At 45.4% G+C, this 22,628-nt stretch overlaps 1 protein-coding gene across 1 annotated transcript in view; it reads left to right on the plus strand.

Annotated features, from left to right (window-relative positions):
• Positions 1-22,376, plus strand: part of LOC137277882 (lactase/phlorizin hydrolase-like) — a 70,477-nt gene extending 48,101 nt beyond the window's left edge. The window contains exons 24-48 of the mRNA XM_067809864.1: positions 94-226; positions 620-768; positions 1,064-1,402; positions 1,650-1,780; positions 2,210-2,470; positions 4,410-4,593; positions 4,727-4,972; positions 5,237-5,369; positions 6,167-6,351; positions 8,516-8,845; positions 9,461-9,579; positions 10,083-10,340; positions 11,941-12,127; positions 13,331-13,573; positions 14,228-14,366; positions 14,727-14,911; positions 16,126-16,292; positions 16,569-16,728; positions 17,727-17,827; positions 17,961-18,212; positions 18,297-18,471; positions 19,678-19,917; positions 20,458-20,593; positions 20,970-21,154; positions 21,763-22,376. Of these exons, the coding sequence (XP_067665965.1) occupies positions 94-226; positions 620-768; positions 1,064-1,402; positions 1,650-1,780; positions 2,210-2,470; positions 4,410-4,593; positions 4,727-4,972; positions 5,237-5,369; positions 6,167-6,351; positions 8,516-8,845; positions 9,461-9,579; positions 10,083-10,340; positions 11,941-12,127; positions 13,331-13,573; positions 14,228-14,366; positions 14,727-14,911; positions 16,126-16,292; positions 16,569-16,728; positions 17,727-17,827; positions 17,961-18,212; positions 18,297-18,471; positions 19,678-19,917; positions 20,458-20,593; positions 20,970-21,154; positions 21,763-22,076 (4,952 nt within the window). The 3' untranslated portion in view covers positions 22,077-22,376. The remainder of the gene's footprint in view (positions 1-93; positions 227-619; positions 769-1,063; positions 1,403-1,649; positions 1,781-2,209; positions 2,471-4,409; positions 4,594-4,726; positions 4,973-5,236; positions 5,370-6,166; positions 6,352-8,515; positions 8,846-9,460; positions 9,580-10,082; positions 10,341-11,940; positions 12,128-13,330; positions 13,574-14,227; positions 14,367-14,726; positions 14,912-16,125; positions 16,293-16,568; positions 16,729-17,726; positions 17,828-17,960; positions 18,213-18,296; positions 18,472-19,677; positions 19,918-20,457; positions 20,594-20,969; positions 21,155-21,762) is intronic.
• Positions 22,377-22,628: the final 252 nt, after the last annotated feature.

The following is a 22,628-nucleotide window of genomic DNA, read 5'->3' on the forward strand; positions in this document are numbered from 1 at the left end:
TGGTCGCAGTTGACGTAAGGCTAGTCACCTTACATAATTAAAGTTTCATTTCCTGCTTATTCTGTGACTTTCATTTTTTAAATTTTTTAACAGATTCGAATGAAACTGACTTTTTTGTCGTCACCTTCAACTCCTCATATCACGTGACCAGCGAAGAGCGACCAAGCAGCATCGGACCGAGCTATCACTTCGATCAGGACATCCGTGTGACGGAAAAATGGTCGGAGTAGGTTTTCTTCTGACTGTGTGGTGTAAGGTCTTCCACATGCAGGATCCACTCCTGGAACACATGGCTAAGTGGGGCATTGGAAACTACTGGAATATGGGGAGACAAGCGGGGCGTCAAGAAGAGAGGGTAGTGCCCGAGAGTGTTCAGGCGGTGGGGGTGAGGACGGGGATACGCTGAATGTTTGGGCGATGGGAGCGATGATACGATAACACGACGAGCACAGTAGTGGGTGGGAATCACGCCAGAAACCCATTATTTATGAGGAATGTATGAATGGCTCACTGATCATCAGACTTGAACCGGGTGTTTGCCAAGATGTCAGAGTCCCAGATAAAGGTGTTTGTACAGTGGTGATAGTTAGAGTCATGTGTGCACGATGTTATGTTTCAGAGACGCTGTGAGGAATGCCTTAAAATGGTTGCACGGTGCGTACAGCGTCCCAGTATACGTAACCGGAGGTGACGCCTCTCGCAATGCTACTCTTAAAGATGCCCACCGTATCCGTTACTTCAAATGGCACATTGATCAAGTTTTGAAAGGTAAATTGTATTTCTGTGCACTCTACCGACAGGCTGTGGTGGTTAAATCCAATGTACACAAAATGAAATAGATTTGATAGCCGTAAGCTGACAAACAGAAATGCTAATGTGCAGTTGTTAGAGCGTACATTCATAGCAATGGCAGAAAGTACGCTGAGCAGCGAGGTGGCATGACAGTGGTTCAAATGGCCAGCAGATATGCCGTATATTAGTATATTATCAAACTTCAGTCTGTGCTTGTTAAGCTTTATCTTGAACGACTACTTTAACGACACCGTCTGAAATATTCTTTCAGCAATTAGCCTGGACAGCTGCAACATCAAGGGATATATCTCCAGACCGTTGCTTGATGGCTTTGAGTGGTCTGAAGGATACCATTCTAGAGGAGGACTGTTCATGGTAGACTTCTCAGATCCCGCGAGACCACGTACACCACGTGCCTCTTCCCGCCATTACTCCCAGATAGTACAAGACAACGGTATCCAGCCCGGATATAGTGGTCTCGGGGGCGTGGCGTCGGGGATCGTGCCGTATGAGGATGACACTGAGATATATTTTGATCAGTTTCCAGACGACTTTGTGTGGGCTGCCGCCACCTCCTCTTATCAGATCGAGGGGGCGTGGAATGTCGACGGTAGGTGTGACGATATATGTATGATGAATGGTTTGACAGGAGTAGAAGATGTTGCCTTGCCTATCACACTAGAGAGCTTATTGTGGCTCTAAAAGGTAAAGGTTGCAGAGAATTATATAATTCAGTGACGACGCCTTCACATTACGTGACTCTAATGTTTCTTTTGTTTCGGTTTCTCACACCATTTCACACATGGCAGAATGAAAGCGCTGTATATCTAGTTTTACCTGTGTGGCATCTGTTCCAGGTAAGGGGGAGAGTATTTGGGACCGTCTCGTGCATGCACCTGGCAACGTCTTCAACAACGACACCGGCGACATCGCCTGCAACAGCTACAACAAATACAGGGAGGATGTGAGAATCCTGAAGGATCTGCATGTAAGAAGACCTGATAGTCAGATTCATGGCAACTTTGTCACGTGTGTTTGACGTATCCGGCCTCTTCTTCGTCACGTATGTTTGACGTATCCGGTCTCTTCTTCTTCTCGTGTGTTTGACGTATTCGGCCTCTTCTTCTCGTGTGTTTGACGTATCCGGCCTCTTCTTCGTCACGTGTGTTCTGTTAAAACCAACTTGATGTCCAGGTCTGCGATACGACTACTGCAGCTTCATGCCGTACACGTATACGACTTCGAGAGCTGAGTCTGTTAGGTTCTGACATTACGTGTCATGGACAGAAGTCCACATTGTTCATCAATTGCCTGATTCTGACGGTGTTTGTAGGTGACCGACTACCGGTTGTCCTGACTGTGATACTCTTTATAGGTGACCGACTACCGATTGTCCTGATTTTGATGTTGTTTGTAGGTGACCGACTACCGGTTCTCTATTGCCTGGACTCGCCTGATTCCCACGGGGAGGATAGCTGACGGTGTCAACACCGCAGGCATCAACTACTACCACAGACTTATTGATGAGCTTCTTGAAAACGGGATTAAACCCATGGTCACTCTGTACCACTGGGATCTGCCTCAAGGCCTCGAGGACCGTGGTGGCTGGTTAAACGAGTCGATTGTGGACGACTTCCTGGATTATGCAAACCTGACCTTCTCTGAATATGGTGACAAGGTAAGGTTGGGGTCAGTGAGTAAGTGAACTCAGATGCCACTACTGTCAAATCATGGAGGGGGGGGGGGGGGATGACGTAATGTTGTATTAGCGATGCAGATTATGCTTTGCACAGGAGCAGATGAGTTTTGCCAACAGATGAGGTCTGGTGTTCGAACCTGGATTGACAGGTGAAATCAAGATACGAGACGGATATGACTGTGTTTTCTTCAAGGTATAGGTTGAATTTCACCATAAAAACATTATCTCTAAATTGGAATGTTAAAGACATGCTCTTAAATGGTAAATGCATTTGATCTTACAGTTAGCTCAGAACAGTTGAAGCAATTTAATTCTCTACAACTGTTAAGAAACAAATGGCAATACAACCGAAGCCGTTTGATGAATTGACTTGTATGGGCAAGGTATATTCACTAAGGTAGCTGGTTACGCGCGTATGATGAACTGACTTGTATGGGCAAGATACATTCACTAAGGTAGCTGGTTACGCGCGTGTGATGAACTGACATGTATGGGCAAGATACATTCACTAAGGTAGCTGGTTACGCGCGTATGATGAACTGACATGTATGGGCAAGATACATTCACTAAGGTAGGTGGTTACGCGCGTATGATGAACTGACATGTATGGGCAAGATACATTCACTAAGTTAGCTGGTTACGCGCGTGTGATGAACTGACATGTATGGGCAAGATACATTCACTAAGGTAGCTGGTTACGCGCGTATGATGAACTGACATGTATGGGCAAGATACATTCACTAAGGTAGGTGGCTACGCGCGTATGATGAACTGACATGTATGGGCAATGTACATTCACTAAGGTAGGTGGTTACGCGCGTATGATGAACTGACATGTATGGGCAATGTACATTCACTAAGGTAGCTGGTTACGCGCGTGTGATGAACTGACATGTATGGGCAAGATACATTCACTAAGGTAGGTGGTTACGCGCGTATGATGAACTGACATGTATGGGCAAGATACATTCACTAAGGTAGCTGGTTACGTGCGTGTGATGAACTGACATGTATGGGCAAGGTACATTCACTAAGGTAGGTGGTTACGCGCGTGTGATGAACTGACATGTATGGGCAATGTACATTCACTAAGGTAGCTGGTTACGCGCGTATGATGAACTGACATGTATGGGCAATGTACATTCACTAAGGTAGGTGGTTACGCGCGTGTGATGAACTGACATGTATGGGCAAGATACATTCACTAAGGTAGGTGGTTACGCGCGTATGATGAACTGACATGTATGGGCAAGATACATTCACTAAGGTAGCTGGTTACGCGCGTGTGATGAACTGACATGTATGGGCAAGATACATTCACTAAGGTAGCTGGTTACGTGCGTGTGATGAACTGACATGTATGGGCAAGGTACATTCACTAAGGTAGGTGGTTACGCGCGTATGATGAACTGACATGTATGGGCAAGATACATTCACTAAGGTAGGTGGTTACGCGCGTATGATGAACTGACATGTATGGGCAAAATACATTCACTAAGGTAGCTGGTTACGCGCGTATGATGAACTGACATGTATGGGCAAGATACATTCACTAAGGTAGCTGGTTACGCGCGTGTGATGAACTGACATGTATGGGCAATGTACATTCACTAAGGTAGCTGGTTACGCGCGTGTGATGAACTGACATGTATGGGCAAGATACATTCACTAAGGTAGGTGGTTACGCACGTATGATGAACTGACATGTATGGGCAATGTACATTCACTAAGGTAGCTGGTTACGCGCGTGTGATGAACTGACATGTATGGGCAAGATACATTCACTAATGTAGCTGGTTACGCACGTGTGATGAACTGACATGTATGGGCAAGATACATTCACTAAGGTAGGTGGTTACGCGCGTGTGATGACGCACGATATACAGCCCTGATACGTGGGTGTTTCTCATGGCGACAGGTAAAGTTCTGGATCACATTCAACGAGCCGCCAATTATCTCCATCCTCGGATATGGTGAGGGGGCGTTTGCACCCCAGAAGAAGAACTTGACCCAGAACCCCTACATCGTGGCGAGGCATCTCATCCTGGCACACGCCAAAACGTACCGTCTCTACAATAACACCTACAAAGACTCCCAGAAGGGTAAGTTTGTTTATTCGGTCGGTCGCTCAGCCATTCATCAGAGTCACCGTAACAGTTCTGGACATATAGTTTAACCCACCTTTCTGTGACCTTAGTGAGGTGAAATACAAATTTATTTGTTTCTGGGCAAAAGGCGTCATGGGTATTACTGTGAACTACGGGTGGGCCGAGCCGAGAGACCCGCTAGACTTGGCGGACATCCATGCAGCTGAGAGGTCGGTCGAGTTCTACGGGGGAATCTACGGCCACCCCATCTACATCGACGGCGACTTCCCCCCTGTTGTCAAGCAGCAGGTGGCTATGAAGAACAAGGCAGCCAACTGGACCAGTTCCCCACGACTGCCGCCTTTCTCCCAGGAGGAGAAGACACTTATCAAAGGTACGTGCACATCCGGGAAGCTGCTCAAGATTTATCTTGAGTCTCGTAAGTGTTTAGATCGATGCAGTAATATCGGTCACTGAATTGTTTGGTCCGAACTTCCCTGCCGAGAAATCCTTGCCAGCACTAGTACCGTGTCTCAAACCTACAACATTGATGAGTTCTTACGTTGTATAAAACACCGGAAATACGCAAGTACGAAAAGAACTGCTTCAAAATTAAGTAAAACAACGCCTTCGGTTTAAGAACACTTGCATATTGCAGGGACATACGACTTCCTGGGCCTAAACTTCTACACGGCCACGATCGTGTACAACAACGTACAGAACGTCACCGACCCTCCCAACATCTACAACGACCAAGACAACGGTGCATACGCGGACCCCAGCTGGCTTGGGTGAGAAGCATGCATCCCGTCTATATCACAGCCCCCACAAGGTGGTCACGTGACTAGAACTATCTGGACTGCTTCGATCTTTTCGCAAAACAAATAATATACGCCTTTCCCTAAATAAGAGCGTTTAGAAAGAACGAGACTTTAAAATGGTTATTGAAATAAGAGCATATACAATGTAACCTCAATAATCCGAATGGTACACATCCAGAGAAGCCTCTGGACTGAGACCATTACAAGAAAAAGAGAAATGTATATGGTTATAAGCTTGGTCGGCTCCGTCAAGAGTGTCCTGAGAGCAGTGTTTCAATGGTAACCATGGGATTTGTGGTGATAAATTGCCTTGACGATGATCACAGATCACACGACATACTGGACGCCTTCAGTGAGAGAAGGTGTTGTTACTTTGCTGTCTCACAGTGCCAAAGTGGTATACGTGTTACCGAACCTGGATCTTCAGAGGTGGTGGTCAGTGGTATGCATATGGACCATCAGTGTCTGGGATCGGCGACTTGCAGTCAACAAGGCTGGACCACGCGCTGGTAGTTTTCCACAGCCATGGGAAACTGAGTACTCCTGGCCGTGATTGCCACCAGGACCTTCCTACCCCGGCTAATAGTAACGAGGTCCTGGTTCAGTCCTAAATTACCTCTTGGTTCAGACCCAACTGCTTAGAGACCATCGCCATATAGCTGTAATATTTCTGAGTTTGGCGTAAAACGCTCTCTCTGTGTTATCTCTACCGTGACGTCTAGTAATTAACAGATTTGGAGATTGTAATGGGCGTTGTGTTCCCACAGATCTGGGTCCGACTGGCTGAAGGTCACGCCCTTTGGGCTCCGGAAAATGCTGAACTGGTTCAAGTACCATTACAACAACGTACCGGTATATATAACCGAAAACGGTGTGTCAGATCGGAATGGAACGCTATATGATGAACACCGTGTTCGATTCCTCCGCCACTACATCAACGAAGTGCTGAAAGGTAGGCTTCTCGTAGGCTGGTCAGAAATAGAGTTACATTGTCTTCGACGAGAACTCATAACTCTAAGTTGGTGGCAGTGAGACTTGTTGGACAAGTGAGATTAGGATATCAGGGTCATTTAGCGTAATAAATCGGTTGACAGACACACTCTTTGTGTCGTTTGATGGGCTCAGTGTAGTGACGTTAACACTGGAACAGGCAATGTTAGGCAGGTAGTATTGAACTGTGGGTTTGTAGGTGCCATCGGTGTGCAGTGAACACCTGAGGGTTTACAGGTGCCATCGGTGTGCAGCGAACACCTGAGGGTTTACAGGTGCCATAGGTGTGTAGTGAACACCTGATGGTTTTTTTATGGCATAGGTGTGCAGTGAACATCTGATGGTTTACATGTGCCATCGGTGTGCAGTGAACACCTGAGAGTTTATTTATGGCATAGGTGTGCAGTAAACATCTGATGGTTTACATGTGCCATCAGTGTGCAGTGAACACCTGAGGGTTCACAGGTGCCATCGGTGTGCAATGAAGACGAAAATGGTTCATATTATAGCTTGTTCAGCTTGACGTGATCAAGTATATCCTAATGCATGGCGACCGTGTCACATTAGCTTGGGTCTATTTTTGTGGATGTGTGCACCTTTGTCAGTTGGTTGTGAACATGTCCAAACAGCTGAGACAAAGTTTCCTTTTGACATGTCAGTATCGAGAATCATCAGCAATGTCCAATCCTCTTTAAAACAGAAGCAACAGATGGTTTAATGTTTCTGAGTCTGGTTCATAGGCAGCGAGCAGCAGCAGCAGCAGCAGCAGGGAACTACTGGTAAACACATATAAGATCATCCACGACCTGACACATGACCCCAATTTGCATACTTGGGAACGCCCTACAGAACGACCCACATGAAACAAGAGGGAGACAGGTTGTCTGATAAATAACGAGAAATTCATTTTCCCCGTGCGTTTCACGCATGAATTGTTATAGCACACTCGATTTGGGAACAGGTACAATCCCAACGAATTGAATCAACACAATATACTGAGCAAATATGTTTAGGACCACCGATCCATTTCACGAAGCAAATGACATTTTCCTGTTTTTTTTAAAAACAAAATTGTTGAATATCTAAAATGCTTGTCAATGCCTTAATCATCTATTTGTCGTCGTCTTAACTAAAGGTTAGCGTGGAATATCAGTATCTTATGCCTGAAATTGCAGTCTTATCATTCGAAGGAATATGCGGTGTTGATTTCATGTCACGGTTAGCATGTATTGCACGTGCATAATCGTCAAGCTACCTGTAGCAGCCAAGTGTACTCGCCCAATTCGTTGTACCGCCTCTCTTGTCACAAATGCGTTTAGTGCGCAGGATCATCTAATATGTGTCTACCAGTAATGAAGTTAATACGACCTGGCGTTTGTGCCGTAGGTTCCCTGGTCATGTATATGTCAAGCAGCTCAGGTCATGCTAAGCAAGTTGTTATAGCATCATTTTCACACTGAGAATGTTTCTGCAGGGTATACACTAGTACACTGAACACAGAAATAGTTGACAGACGTATCATAGCACTATAGGAAAATGCTGGGAAGGTTGATAGACGTATCATAGAACTATACGGAAATGCAAGTAAGGTTGATAGACGTATCATAGAATTAAAGGCAAATGCCGGGAAGGTTGATAGACGTATCATAGAATTAAAGGCAAATGCCGGGAAGGTTGATAGACGTATCATAGAATTAAAGGCAAATGCCGTGAAGGTTGATAGACGTATCATAGAACTAAAGGCAAATGCCGTGAAGGTTGATAGACGTATCATAGAATTATAGGCAAATGCCGTGAAGGTTGATAGACGTATCATAGAATTAAAGGCAAATGCCGTGAAGGTTGATAGACGTATCATAGAATTAAAGGCAAATGCCGTGAAGGTTGATAGACGTATCATAGAATTATAGGCAAATGCTGGGAAGGTTGATAGACATATCATAGAACTATAGGCAAATGCCGTGAAGGTTGATAGACGTATCATAGAATTATAGGCAAATGCTGGGAAGGTTGACAGACCTCACGTTGTTGTATATCTGAACACATTAGGGCTTGTTGCACGTCACACTTTCTAGTCAGTCATCATGCAGTTATCATAATTACCAAATATCGTATTCCATCTTCAGCTATCAAGCTGGACGAGTGCAACGTGAAAGGCTACACGGCGTGGTCTCTGATGGACAACTTCGAGTGGTTGGCAGGTTATCGCGAAAAGTTTGGCATCCATCACGTCGACTTCTCTGACCCAGACCGACCCCGCACCCCAAAGTCCTCTGCTAAATGGTACACGGGTTTAATAGATGACAACGGTTACAAGTCAGGATATACTCGACCCGGGGGTCAGGGCACTGCTGTGGAAAAAATCGATGACTTCTACTACGGTACATTTCCTGAACACTTCATATGGGCAGCAGCGTCGTCGTCCTTCCAGATTGAAGGAGCCTTTGATGCTGATGGTGAGCGGTACATGTTACACATGAATGTCATACCATTACCTAGCGACCAGTGTTACAAGGTGAATGTCAAACCATCACCTGGCGACCACTATTGCACGTGAATGTCATGCCTATAACTGGCAACCAGTGGTACACGGTGATTTTCATACCATCACCTGGGAACCGGTGTTGCACGTGAATGTCACATCTTTACCTGACGACCAGGTTTACTCGTGTTTCCTGGATGTCAGTGTAGTTGACTACATATCACGATGACTACATCGTCAGGAGGCCCTGATCAGATCTCAAACAGAACGGACAGTGTCTGATATCTTAAATAGCAGTCTACTCACTGGGCACAATTCCGAGCTGACATCAAAGACAAAGAGTTTAGTCAGTTGATTTATCTGTTTGCCACCCCAGGCTGGGAATTGTCTGCTTAGGGACTAAATCTAACTCTTGAATTTACAATGATAGTTTTACACGTATGTCTTAAGCTGGTAAATATGTGTTCTGTAGTGGCACAAGGATAGATGGAAACCATCTCTCACCACGTTGAGATTGTGCAGCCGTTTTCTGATGTTGAATATGTTTTCTTATTTATCTTATTTATTTACTACTTGTTTCTATGTCTAGGCCGTGGTGAGAGCATCTGGGACAACTTCGCTCGTGTCGACAACAACGACAATGGAAGAATCGCATGCGACAGTTATCACAAGTACCAGGAGGACGTCAATCTCCTGAAGAACATGGGTGTAAGTAGATCTACAGTTATCACAAGTACCAGGAGGACGTCAATCTCCTGAAGAACATGGGGGTAAGTAGATCTACAGTTATCACAAGTACCAAGAGGACGTCAATCTCCTGAAGAACATGGGTGTAAGTAGATCTACAGTTATCACAAGTACCAGGAGGACGTCAATCTCCTGAAGAACATGGGGGTAAGTAGATCTACAGTTATCACAAATGCCAACAGGACGTCAATCTCCTGAAGAACATTCAGCTTTGGTTTTGGGGAATATTTTGTGGAGGCGGTTGTGAGCCACGTTTTCTACCTAACAAAAAAAAGTTTTTCAAATAACCCAAACGCCATCCTTCCAACATATCCAAAGCTTGAGGGTCTGTAGACATAGACACCGATATTATCACTCCTGGCGCGATATATTTATTAACTGAACATGTCGGTACTCTACAAGTATTGGCTCATATTCGGGTAGTTTTAAATTATACTTTCCTCTTTTCCTAATCTTTGTTGTAGGTTAGTCATTATCGGTTTTCCATCGCCTGGGCTAGAATATTTCCTGATGGAACTCTCCGGTCCAAGAATCAAGGTGGTATCGACTACTACCACCGGTTGATAGACGCCCTGTTGGTGGCGGGTATAAAGCCAATGGTAACGCTGTACCACTGGGACTTGCCACAAGCTCTACAGAACTGGGGAGGCTGGACCAACCACTCCATCGTCAACAACTTCAAGGACTATGCAGACGTGTGTTTTGAAGAATACGGCAGCAAGGTATATTTGCTTGGTCTGGTGTTGTTTTTCAAAAGTTGTTACTTTTTTTAACGTTCTGAATAGTCTGCAGAATATCTGCACATCTGCACATCTGCACACCTGCACACCTGCACACCTGCACACCTGCACACCAGTCAAGTCAAAACAGTTTCATAACAATTGCTATTGCATGATTGTCCACCTCCTTGATTCTTGTTTGTGGACAGCCCACCGTCACATGGCAGACTGCCCCACCGTCACATGGCAGACTGCCCCACCGTCACATGGCAGACTGCCCCACCGTCACATGGCAGACTGCCCCACCGTCACATGGCAGACTGCCCCACCGTCACATGGCAGACTGCCCCACCGTCACATGGCAGACTGCCCCACCGTCACATGGCAGACTGCCCCATCGTTACATGGCAGACTGCCCCACCGTCACATGGCAGACTGCCCCATCGTCACATGGCAGACTGCCCCACCGTCACATGGCAGACTGCCCCACCGTCACATGGCAGACTGCCCCACCGTCACATGGCAGACTGCCCCACCGTTACCTGGCAGACTGCCCCACCGTCACATGGCAGACTGCCCCACCGTCACATGGCAGACTGCCCCACCGTCACATGGCAGACTGCCCCACCGTCACATGGCAGACTGCCCCACCGTCACATGGCAGACTGCCCCATCGTTACATGGCAGACTGCCCCACCGTTACCTGGCAGACTGCTTGGGTACGACATACATAGTGACGCCCTTTCCGTGTCATCATGACTGTAGTTGCCGCCGCTAGTTTGCTTTTCACATCCACACCAATGACCTCTATACTCTAGATAGGGTTGACAGTGCCGTTTCCGCTCTATGAGGAGCACGTGTTTATGAATCCCATGTTGAGTCAGACTGTGACCATACCAGGTACTTTTGAATCACGGTCAGATAGTGACGACAGCAGGTGGTTATGAATCACGGTGAGATTGTGACGATACCAGGTGATTATGAATTACGGTAAGATAGCAGCGACACCATGTGTTTATGAATCACGGTCAGAGAGTGACGACACCATGTGTTTATGAATCACGATCAGAGAGTGACGACACCATGCGTTTATGAATCACGGTCAGATAGTGTCAAGAGTAGGCATTCGCCAAAAGGTCAGCGGATCCTGCCCCGACGGTGACACCCGCGATACACATGCATAGTCTAGTAAACTATTCACCTGACAAACAACTGGAAACCAATGGTACAAGTCAACACAGGACCCAGAATGTCACGAGACATCACTGTCGTTAATGTACTAAATGTCCTCCACACGTCTTCCATATATATGTTTTTCAGGGGGCTTTAATACTGTAACGTTGCTCCTCAGACAACCAATGCTTGAGTGTGTCAGTCAGTCGAGTAATGTCAACACCAAAGGCTGTACCTGTTGCAATATGGCTCGACATGAAGTGAAAATTGTTTGTTTGTCGGTTAAACAGCCAGACCAGAAACTTTTTAGGAATACTTTTGGATTCCAGCTTCTGTAATATTTAATAGTTTCATATTACAGTGAACACATCTCACCCCGTCATTCGAACACTAACTAAAGTAACTCCTTTCATCACACCGTTCACTGCAGGTAGACTTCTGGATCACGTTCAACGAGCCATGGGTATTTCTTGTCCTGGGACTGGGGACAGGTGACATGGCTCCGGGGCACAAGAATATCGGTGACGAGCCCTACCAGGCGGGGCACAACGTGCTGCTGGCGCATGCCGAGGCATACCACCTTTTTGACAACAAATATAGAGCACAGTATCCGACAGGTAAACAAGCTTACCTGGGTGGATGTTTGTCGGTTAATGTCGCTTGTATGTTTAGTGTCAACTGTCAACTTCTTCACGGTCTGTGCATGCGAGTACATGTTTGTGTTTGATAGATGGTGGTTGTTTGATACGGGTAATCTCCAGATTGAAGGTAGATCTGTATACAGACTTAGTGTTTATGTAAGTTTGGTGTTTAGAGAGCTAAACCTGGAGAATAAGTGGTGTTCAGACTTGCCAGGTAGCGTATAACGCCGCTTCGGCAACCTTACAAACGTATATACCAAAATATATATATTGCCATGAACGACCATGCATGGTCAGTGAATAATAAAAAAAGTATTGAAACAGCAAGATTTAGGTTCACAACCAAACCAAACTAGCAGGAATTCGCTGTCTCCAGGTAAGTATTATTTGAACTTGGCCAGACCCGTGAAGATTCTGGTTAGAATTGACCTCAGCAACACACGCGTATCTTAAGAGGCGACTAACGGGATCGGGTGGTCAGGCTAGCTGACCAGGTTGGCACTTGTCATCGGTGCCCATTTGCGTAGATCGGTGGTCATGCTCTTGATCATTGGATTGTTTGGTCACGACACGAACAGTAGTGGTAGTAGCACTAGTAGTAGTAGAAGTAGTAGTAGTAGTAATAATAGTAGTGGTAGTCGTAGCACCAGCAGTAGTAATAGCAGTAGAAGCGACAGTAGTAGTAGTAGTAGTAGTAGAAGTAGTAGTAGTAGCACCAGCAGTAGTAGTAGCAGTAGAAGCGACAGTAGTAGTAGTAGTAGTAGTAGTAGTAGTAGTAGTAGTAGTAGTAGTAATTGGTGGTGTAGTACATGTCCAGTTGACACAACAACGTATTCCTAGTGTTGTCGTATTCCATATTCACAGGCAATAAGTGAGATTTCATACCCTTGCTTTATTACATAATGTAAATGGGAGGGAAGCCTGCAGGAAGTCCAATACTAGGCTGCGTTAGACTCCAAAAGCATCAAACCATACTTAGGTCCATATCACTGCTAGCGTTCATAGCGTGTCAGGGACACAATCACGGCATCATACTTCATAGCACCGCATCTGAATCGTCAGTGACTAGTAACACAGTCACAACTGCCACAACACTGGTGTGACAACACAACACACTGCACAATCGCCGTTGTCCAAGGTAAATATATTCATGTACATTGCTCTTACCCCCATCTCAAGGCCAAGTTGGTATTACCCTCAACATTGACTGGGCCGAGCCTAAAGACCATCTCAACCCTGCACACATAGAAGCATCGGAATGGGCAATACATATGTTCTTGGGATGGTTTGCTAACCCCATATTTGGTAATGGAGACTATCCGGATGTGATGAAGCGGAGAATTGCTGCCGTCAGTGCAGCGCAAGGATTAGCCCAGTCCAGACTTCCAGCATTCACAGAAGAACAGAAGGCGTTTATCAATGGTGATTATACTTATCGTGTGATATAAGTTTCTTATCATAATTATATTTGCTTGTCGGTTAAAAGACCGTTGATTCTTGGTTTCATTATAGATGAATGGAGCTTTCACTACTAGTGACCGTCTTTTACAGTCCAAATGAGTGTCAGTTGCCCTGTTTCTGTAGGTACTTGTGAGCGCCACCTTGTCCCTCTGTATGTCCTTCCCAACTCTGATGCATCCAGGCCAAACATAGGCCCCTGGCCAAACATAGGTCCCTGGCCAAACATAGGCCCCTGGCCAAACATAGGCCCCTGGCCAAACATAGGTCCAGCATTACATAAGAACGTCCTGATCAGTTGTAAGCAACCATTATTCCAAACCCCTACAGAAGACCAATATAGAATATTTCTATAACAAAACTGAAATGTAGACCCGTAGGTGATCTATCATATCACCCGATATCCAGACAGGATTAAGATAACCAGAATTAGTCAGTCACTGGTGTTAACCTATGGATAACGGTACATATCGCGGTACCAGGTGTATCTCACGTGCAGGTGTAGGTGACGTCAGTACTGAGTGTACCACTATGTGGTCATATGTTGTATTTAGCCATGTTCCACCTGACACGGGGTGGGACAGGGCTCATAATAATTATATGCTATTTTTCTCCAAGGCACCTCGGATTTCTTTGGTTTGAACCACTACACCTCCCAGTACGTCAGCAAACAGAATGAGAGTCTAGCTGCACAGAAGGACCCTAACTACTTCAACGACAGAGGGGTGGACACGGAGTTCGATCCCCAATGGATCAAGTAAGACACCATGGAGTTCTTTGTCACTGAGCGAGTGAGTGAGTGAGCGAGAGTGAGCTGGGTTTAATGCCTCTTCTAGCAGTATTTCAGCACGGTCACGACAGAAGACACCACACATAAGTTTCACACTGTGTACCATATGGAGAAGCGAACTCTTTAACCAGCGGGCATCTACCCAGATTCATTGTCAGAAACAGTCTGTGTTCAGCTTACTTTGAAGCATAACATCGAATCAGTAGAAAGACAGTTTGGACCTTGGACAGAACGTTGGTACAAATTTGAATCCAGCAAATTATGAATGAAATATATCAAGAAACAGTATTGTTTTTCCACCCAATTTATTAGACTGTTCCCACACAGGTCGGGTTCCACTTGGTTGCGAGTTGTTCCATGGGGTCTACGGAAGCTTCTGAACTGGATCAGAAACAAATATGGAGATGTACCGATCTACATCACGGAGAACGGCGTTTCAGACAGGAGCGGCGTCCTTGACGACCAGCACCGCATACATTACTACCGATACTACATCAACGAGGTGATGAAAGGTGAGATCAGTCTTACGACCAGAATGATAGAAGATTCAGTAGCTCTGACTGCCCAGAACGTTAGCGTCAGACCGTCTTGCTGTCTTCAAGGTCTTTAGAAGGTATTGTTCACCGCTAGTATGAAGGCAATAGATCTGACGAGATGGTGTGACGAATATTCCGTGTCCACTAGCAAACCATCAGTGTATGCCCTGGTGTAGGACAACATCCAATCAAATTTAATAATAATTTTACAGATTGCGATAAATATGCAGCAGGAATGGTTTGGGTGATCGTGTCACAGTCAGTCGGGTACGGCTCACCATCAGTTCAGGAGCCTTACCTCTCTACACGCTGCCCAGACAGAGCATGGGACTTCTCCAAGGAAACGCTGCCTAGTAGAACTCACCAAGAACTCACGCAGAATATGCAGACTTCACAAAACTGTAGCTTTCTGCATTACCCGGAGTGTCAGAAGGGCTGTGATCTCGTTGGACAGGTACCAAACCAAGGGCACCGTGTATTTGGGATGCAAGTGATACATTTCAAAGGCGAGGTCTGCATACTTAGCATGCATTTCCTGAATCTTGCCAATCACGTTGCTGTCAAAAGGGACAGAAAATTCATTCAATGATATAAATGAATTCATTGGCTTTATCAAAAAGGAAAAAAAATATTTACGATATTCTGACTGGTTCTGGGCAGCAAAAGGAAAGCCCTCGGTTTCACATATAAGAGTAGACAACTTCATCCGGGCGAAGGAGTCGATTGAATTGCTATTCTGTTCCACACACTGCATGTACATATGATGCAGTGGTTTCTCAGGAAAACCTTAACACAAAAGACGCCCGTGGGCAGATTCCATGAACTTCACCTGGTTTACCGATACTGCTCAACCTCTGGGCATTCATCACATTCGTAATCACTGACCAACTGCGCCTCAAGATTCCAGTCGCCGGGAAATGACCAGAACTATTATAGTTCCAAATCCTTTCAATGGCATCCATGGGATAGCGTTTGTCATGCTCACCATCACCCATGTCTATCACGTCAATATTCATTTCTACGATATCCAGTTTAACTGTCCAAAGGCGCTATTGAACTACGCTTGATCAACATTCAGATGTGTGAGATGAAACCGTTTTGTAGAAAACTAGCTTCACCGTTACTGTCATTGCATGTAGATGTCATGAAGTTTCTGCAGGTTACAGACTGAAGCCCATGTTGTGTTGCAGCAATCAACCTGGATAAGGTCAACGTCCGGTGCTACACGGCGTGGAGCATCTTGGACAACTTCGAGTGGGCTAGGGGATACTCGGAGAGATTTGGTCTTCACTACGTCGACTTCGACCACGCCGACCTCACACGTATACCAAAGGCGTCAGCAGGGTTCTACAGACATGTGAGATAATTCGTACTCTGAGATAATAATTGCAACACCCACATCTACCCACCCCAACCATCCCCATAGAGCACACTTGGCGTGTTCCAGGGTCTTAACACATGAAATCAGCTCTCACAACCAAAACACTGCCAAAACACATCACCACTATAATGAATGGAACGTAATGTATCTTTGGGTGTGTAAATTCTTCCAATTACTGATTCCACAGACAGCTTCTATATATGATAAGTCTCCAGGTAACAGGAAAACATATTATATATCTTCTACTCACAGGTGATACAAGACAACGGTTTCAAGAAAGGTGCACTCACTGACCCCAACAGACAACCGCTTCCGCATGAAGACGACTTCCTGTATGGAAATTTCCCAGAAGAATTTGCGTGGGGTGCTTTCAGTTCCTCTCTGCAGACGGAGGGTGGACAAAACTTGCATGGTGAAACTTTCTGTGTTTGTATGGTGCCATAAGAATTTCTTTAGCCTCAAGAACAGAGCATGAGTTTACACCCTTTTGAATAGTATTTTTAATATAATCACAGAATACTATGTGGGTGGGGAGCTCTCCGACAATTACAGTGGTGAAGCACACTACCAACTGCCCACTGCTAACACACCTTAATCAGTCGGGATTCGACATCACTCTCACAGGTTTCTGGGACGTGCAGGAGTCTTAACCCTGAGGTGCGAGTTTCTGTACCTCACACGGCAGGGCCTTCTATGTGACGATGTAACGAAGAGTTGCTCCATATTTTGTCAAGTCTCAGGTTATCAACTTCTGGACAGCATTCGCTGTGGCCCCAGCTGTACCTTATAACACACGAGACCCATGAAGGTCCAGGCAAGAATAGGCCTTCAGCAACCGCTGCTTGTCATAAGAGGCGACTAACAGGATCGGATGGTCAGACTCGCTGACTTGGTTGACACATGTCATCGGTTCCCAATTGCGCAGATCGATGCTCATGTTCTTGAACACTGGGATTTCTGGTTCAGACTCGATTATTTTCAAGCCGCCGCCATACAGCTGGAATAGTGCTGAGTGTGGCGTGAAACTAAACTCACTCACTCACTAATAACACCATCTTGTCATCTCATGTAGGTAGGTACTGTCAAATAACTGGACTATTGCTGAGTACAACGGTACACAAGGGAAAAGATGCGTATATACTGATCACGAAAAGAAACGCACCTCGCCTTTTGTGATTTTTTAAATAGAATACATGAACACGAACGCTATTTTTTTGTGAGATTTTATTTTTTGAAAATTACATAAAGATTTCTTTTGCTGTTCATTATACTTGTGCATATATGCATGGATTGGTATCTGTGATATGTGACCATGTATTTAGTAGAGAGTTATTTGCATGTGTATACAGTACCTTTGTTATGAGACGTATGTATGTATGTTATAGCCAGAACTGTATCTGTATCTGACAGGGAGAGGCAACAGTCTATGGGACGGGTTCATCTCAGCTGAAGACGGTCCCATGTCCTACCAACACTATATGGCAGATGTACAGGCTCTGAAAGATACAGGGGTAAGGGACGGATCATCTGTGTAACGACTAACACATTTCAACGTCCCACTAGCATTGTGTCATCGACGCCTAGTTCTAAACATAATGACATTCTCGACAAGGTTTTCTGACTCAGTTGTGTATGTGTCTGCAGGCCACGGTGTATTACCTGTCTATGTCCTGGCCTCGGATCCTACCGCAAGGAGACTCTGGGAACATAAACCGTGACGGCATCAAGTTCTACCACATGTTGCTGAAGGCCATCACGGAGACGGGCATCCAGCCTATTGTCACCCTACATCACTGGGACGTCCCAGCTGTCTACACCAACGGCTGGATTGACGCAGATATTGTAGAAGCCTTTGAGAACTACTCACGGATATGTTTTAGAGAGTTCGGCAGAAAGGTCAGTCGGATAATGATGATAATACTATTAATGATAATAGTGTTCATGCCAGTAATCTGTGATGAGTGTCTGTCTACCCAACAGGTGAAAATGTGGATTCCTCTGAATGATCCGAACGAAATAGCGTTGCAAGGATACGAGCAGGGTAGCCACGCCCCAGGTATTGAAGGTCAAGGTTATGCGGCTGCACACAACATGCTGAAGGCTCACGCTTCTGTGTACCGACTATACCAGCGTGAGTTCAGACATACCCAGGGAGGTGAGTGATACCAACGTGAGTTCAGACATGCCAATAGAGGTGAGTGATACCAGTGTGAATTTAGACATTCCCAGGGAGGTAAGTGATACCAGCGTGAGTTTAGACATTTCCAGGGAGGTGAGTGATATCAGTGTGAGTTTAGACATTCCCAGGGAGGTGAGTGATACGTATGTGAGTTTAAACATTCCCAGAGAGGTGAGTGATACCAGCATGAGTCTAGACAGTCCCACGGAGGTGAGTGATACTTATGTGAGTTTAGACATTCCCAGGGAGGTGAGTGATACCAACGTGAGTTCAGACATGCCCAGAGAGCTGAGTGATACCAGAGTGAATTTAGACATTCCCAGAGAGGTGAGTGATACCAGAGTGAGTTTAGACAGTCCCACGGAGGTGAGTGATACCATCGTGAGTTTACACATTTTCAGGGAGGCACGTGATATCAGTTCAGACATTTCCAGGCAGGTGAGTGATACCAGCTTGAGATTAGACATTTCCAGGGAGGTGAGTGATACCAGCGTGAGTTTAGACAGTCCGAGGGAGGTGAGTGATACCATCGTGAGTTTAGGCAGTCCCAGGAAGGTGAGTGATACCAGCGTGAATTTAGACATTCCCAGGGTGGTAAGTGATACCATCGTGAGTTTACACATTTCCAGGGAGGCACGTGATATCAGTTCAGACATTTCCAGGCAGGTGAGTGATACCAGATTGAGATTAGGCATTCCCAGGGAGATAGGTGATACCAGCGCAAGTTTAGACATCCCCAGGGAGGTGAGTGATAACAGCGTGAGTTTAGACAGTCCCAAGGAGGTGAGTGATACCAACGTGAGTTCAGACATTCCCAGGGAGGTGAGTGATACAGACGCGAGTTCAGACATTTCCAGGGAGGTGAGTGATACCAGTGTGAATTTAGACAGTCCCAGGGAGGTGAGTGATACCAGCGTGAGTTCAGACAGTCCCAGGGAGGTGAGTGATACCAGCGTGAGTTCAGACAACACTAGGGAGGTGAGTGATACCAGTGATAGTATTTAATTGCAATAAGTGTTAACACGTGTTTGGACATGTGAGGTACTTGCTTTCAGGATACTCAAGGATTCTGTTGTAATGTTTTGCACTCTTCTCTCACCTATGCTAATTTCCGTTTACACAACAGCAGACCAGTACAAAATAAATGTTAGTTATTGAATGTACTGTTGTTTGCCTTTATAGGCAAGGTCGGATTGGCAGTTCGCTCCGCGTGGTTCATGCCGAAGACGTCACGTGACCCTGGAGACTGGTTCGGGCAAGCCCTGTCGTTTGCTTACCAGTCTGATTGGTTGGCTGATCCAGTATTTTTAGATGGAAATTACCCGGCTGTAATGAGACAGGAAGTCCGTTTGAGGAGCGAATACCGTAACATGTCATCGAGGCTGCCTGTTCTAACAAGGGAAGAGCAGAAAATGATAAAAGGTTCGTTACAACACAATTATAAACATAAATGTACCCGCTAACACTTCCTTTTTAACTAAACAACTGATCAAATGAATATATACATCGAATTGGACTGCTTCCAGAAAGTAACTTATTCCTTTTGAAATCTTTTGTTGTATCTGACAAAGCAGACAGTCGACATGATTGACAGAACGGCTATATTTGTAGACCTGGTAAACTGTCACAGATATCTCTAAAAGAGACGTTGTACGTTAGAAGAAGACCCTTACAAAACAGCATCGCGCTTCTGGGTTGTTACACGGCGGGTAGTTGGCACCAGTGTAGCTGTAGTCTGATGTCAGTTGTCATGGCGATGAACCTGTAGTCTGATGTCAGTTGTTATGGCGATGACTTCAGTGATATACAGTATATGGTGCTATTGCGATGACAAAATATGTCATATGACATCACATAAAAATTGACATTTGTTGATTGACTTACGTGATATACAATATGTGACGATGTTACATAAAGCTGACCAATGTTACTTAAGTGCTGTGATACACGCCTGTACACCAGGATCCGCGGACTTCCTGGGTATCAGCTACTTCACTGCTCACCAGGTGGAGAGGGTCAACAACTACCCCCCGACCGCAGCAGCCAGCATCGCTGACGACATCTCCGTCACGACGTCCGCCGACACGTCTTGGCCCAGGTAGGATCACCATGAATCAACAGATCACATGCTGTTTAACTCAGAGGGGAGAATGAAGGTATAGGTGTCAGCAGGATGGTCATAGAATATTAAATATTTTGTTAGTAGTTGATTACGGACGGGTTAGGTTGAGGACCTACATTTGTAATCCTTCTCCCTTCCAAACCTCTCCTTGTCCTGATTCACACAATATCTTGACCGTGCAGCGCACGTGTTCGCCTATGTTTGTTGAAATTTTTTTGTAATCCTCCCTTCTAAACACCCCTTTGTCCAGATTCAGACATTATCTTGACCTTGTTGCACGTGTTGGCCTGTATTTCTTGACCTATGTTTGTAATCCGTCTCCCCTCCAAACCTCCCCTTGTACTGATTGCAGGACAAACCTGGACTGGCTGCGAGTCTATCCCACGGGACTTCGTCACATCCTGAGACGAGCAAAAGAACGCTATGGCAACATTCCGATATATGTCACTGGGAACGGCGTGTCCGACGACCCGGGAACCATCAACGACAAGCTCAGGGCGTCATACATCGTGGACCACACCAATGAAGTTCTGAAAGGTAAGAGAACAGATCGTTTTGTACGATCGATCAGTTTCTCTACAATCATTGATCGAGAGTCAGTTGGCGTAACTCAATGTAGTTTTAAGCTTTCGAGGTGTTATTGTCCAGAATATGTGTAACATGAGTACAATCAAGTGTTCATCGACCGTCACAAGAATCGAGTTATGGGTGGTCAGGCTCGCTCTTGCACATGTCATCGTATCCCAACTGCATAGATCGATGCCCATACTATTGACGACTCGGTTGTCTCATCCGTATTAGGTTATCACCAGACTGGCGCCATATAGCTGGAATATTGCCGAGTGCGACGACGAACACCAGCATCGAACCACAGTTATGATAATCGTGGTTTACACGGGCGGACATGTATGTAAGTCACGTCCTCCACACAATACCTCAAAGTCTGTGTGTCACTTGTTCACGTGTTGCAAAGACGCATACAAATTAGAGTATAAAATAATAATTGTCCATTATGTGTACTACAGTTTTGTGAACGGATATGAAAGACATTCAGAAAATACACGATACCAGGTTTCTGTATGCGGCGGTAAGAGCATAAGGACACCGATACACGTAAGGAAATATACATCCATAACTCCTTTCAGCTATAAAACTTGACAACGTGGACGTCCGTGGCTACGTAGTTTACAGCCTCCTCGACGGCTTTGAATGGAAAGACGGCTACAACGTCGGCTTTGGACTGTACGCCATCAACAAGACAGACCCGGACAGAGCAAGGATCCCCAAACTTTCCTCCAGCAGGTACACCGACATCATCAAGAACAACGGCTTCATGACTCCCCCTACTACGGAGCCGCCAGTGATCATATACAGAAACTGTCCGACATCGCTGGGGACAACTGTGGTCTTCTCTCCAATAGTAGTTTTACTCCTGCTGTTCATGTCATCCGCGCTGTAGCCTTGGTTATAAATACAGGTCATTACCAATATGATATCATATTCCAGAACATGAAGAAACGAATTCTATTGAAGAAGTGACTAAGTGACAGTTCTCTCTACGAGAAGCTGCCATTGAGCTCCTAGAGACCACGAGTTCCAGCACAACGGTGTACGTCATGTGATTGTGTAGACACTCGTTGCGCTCGTCTCCTGTTTGTAGAGACATGCACATTAACACAGTGAAGACAGATATAGAAACACATTCAGTAGGATGTTAATTTGTTTATAAAGTTTTATTAAAAACATATATGTAAACATATGTATGCACATTTTGTAATTTATTTGTTTGTTTAAATTTCCATTTACAGCATATCTGTAGAGATATGTAAACACATTTCGTGATATACTATAATGTATCTATATTAAACATCCTACAGTCCAAGTTTCGACAGGTTGTGACGTCTGTCGGATTCATCCACCGTTGTCCTGCCACTTTCATTAATCAGTGTACGGCAGATCTCTGCATAGTATGAGAGACACAAACATACTGGGCGACATCGGACAGGACAGC

This window comes from Haliotis asinina, chromosome 1, assembly GCF_037392515.1.
Source record: "Haliotis asinina isolate JCU_RB_2024 chromosome 1, JCU_Hal_asi_v2, whole genome shotgun sequence".
Lineage (NCBI taxonomy): Eukaryota > Metazoa > Mollusca > Gastropoda > Lepetellida > Haliotidae > Haliotis > Haliotis asinina.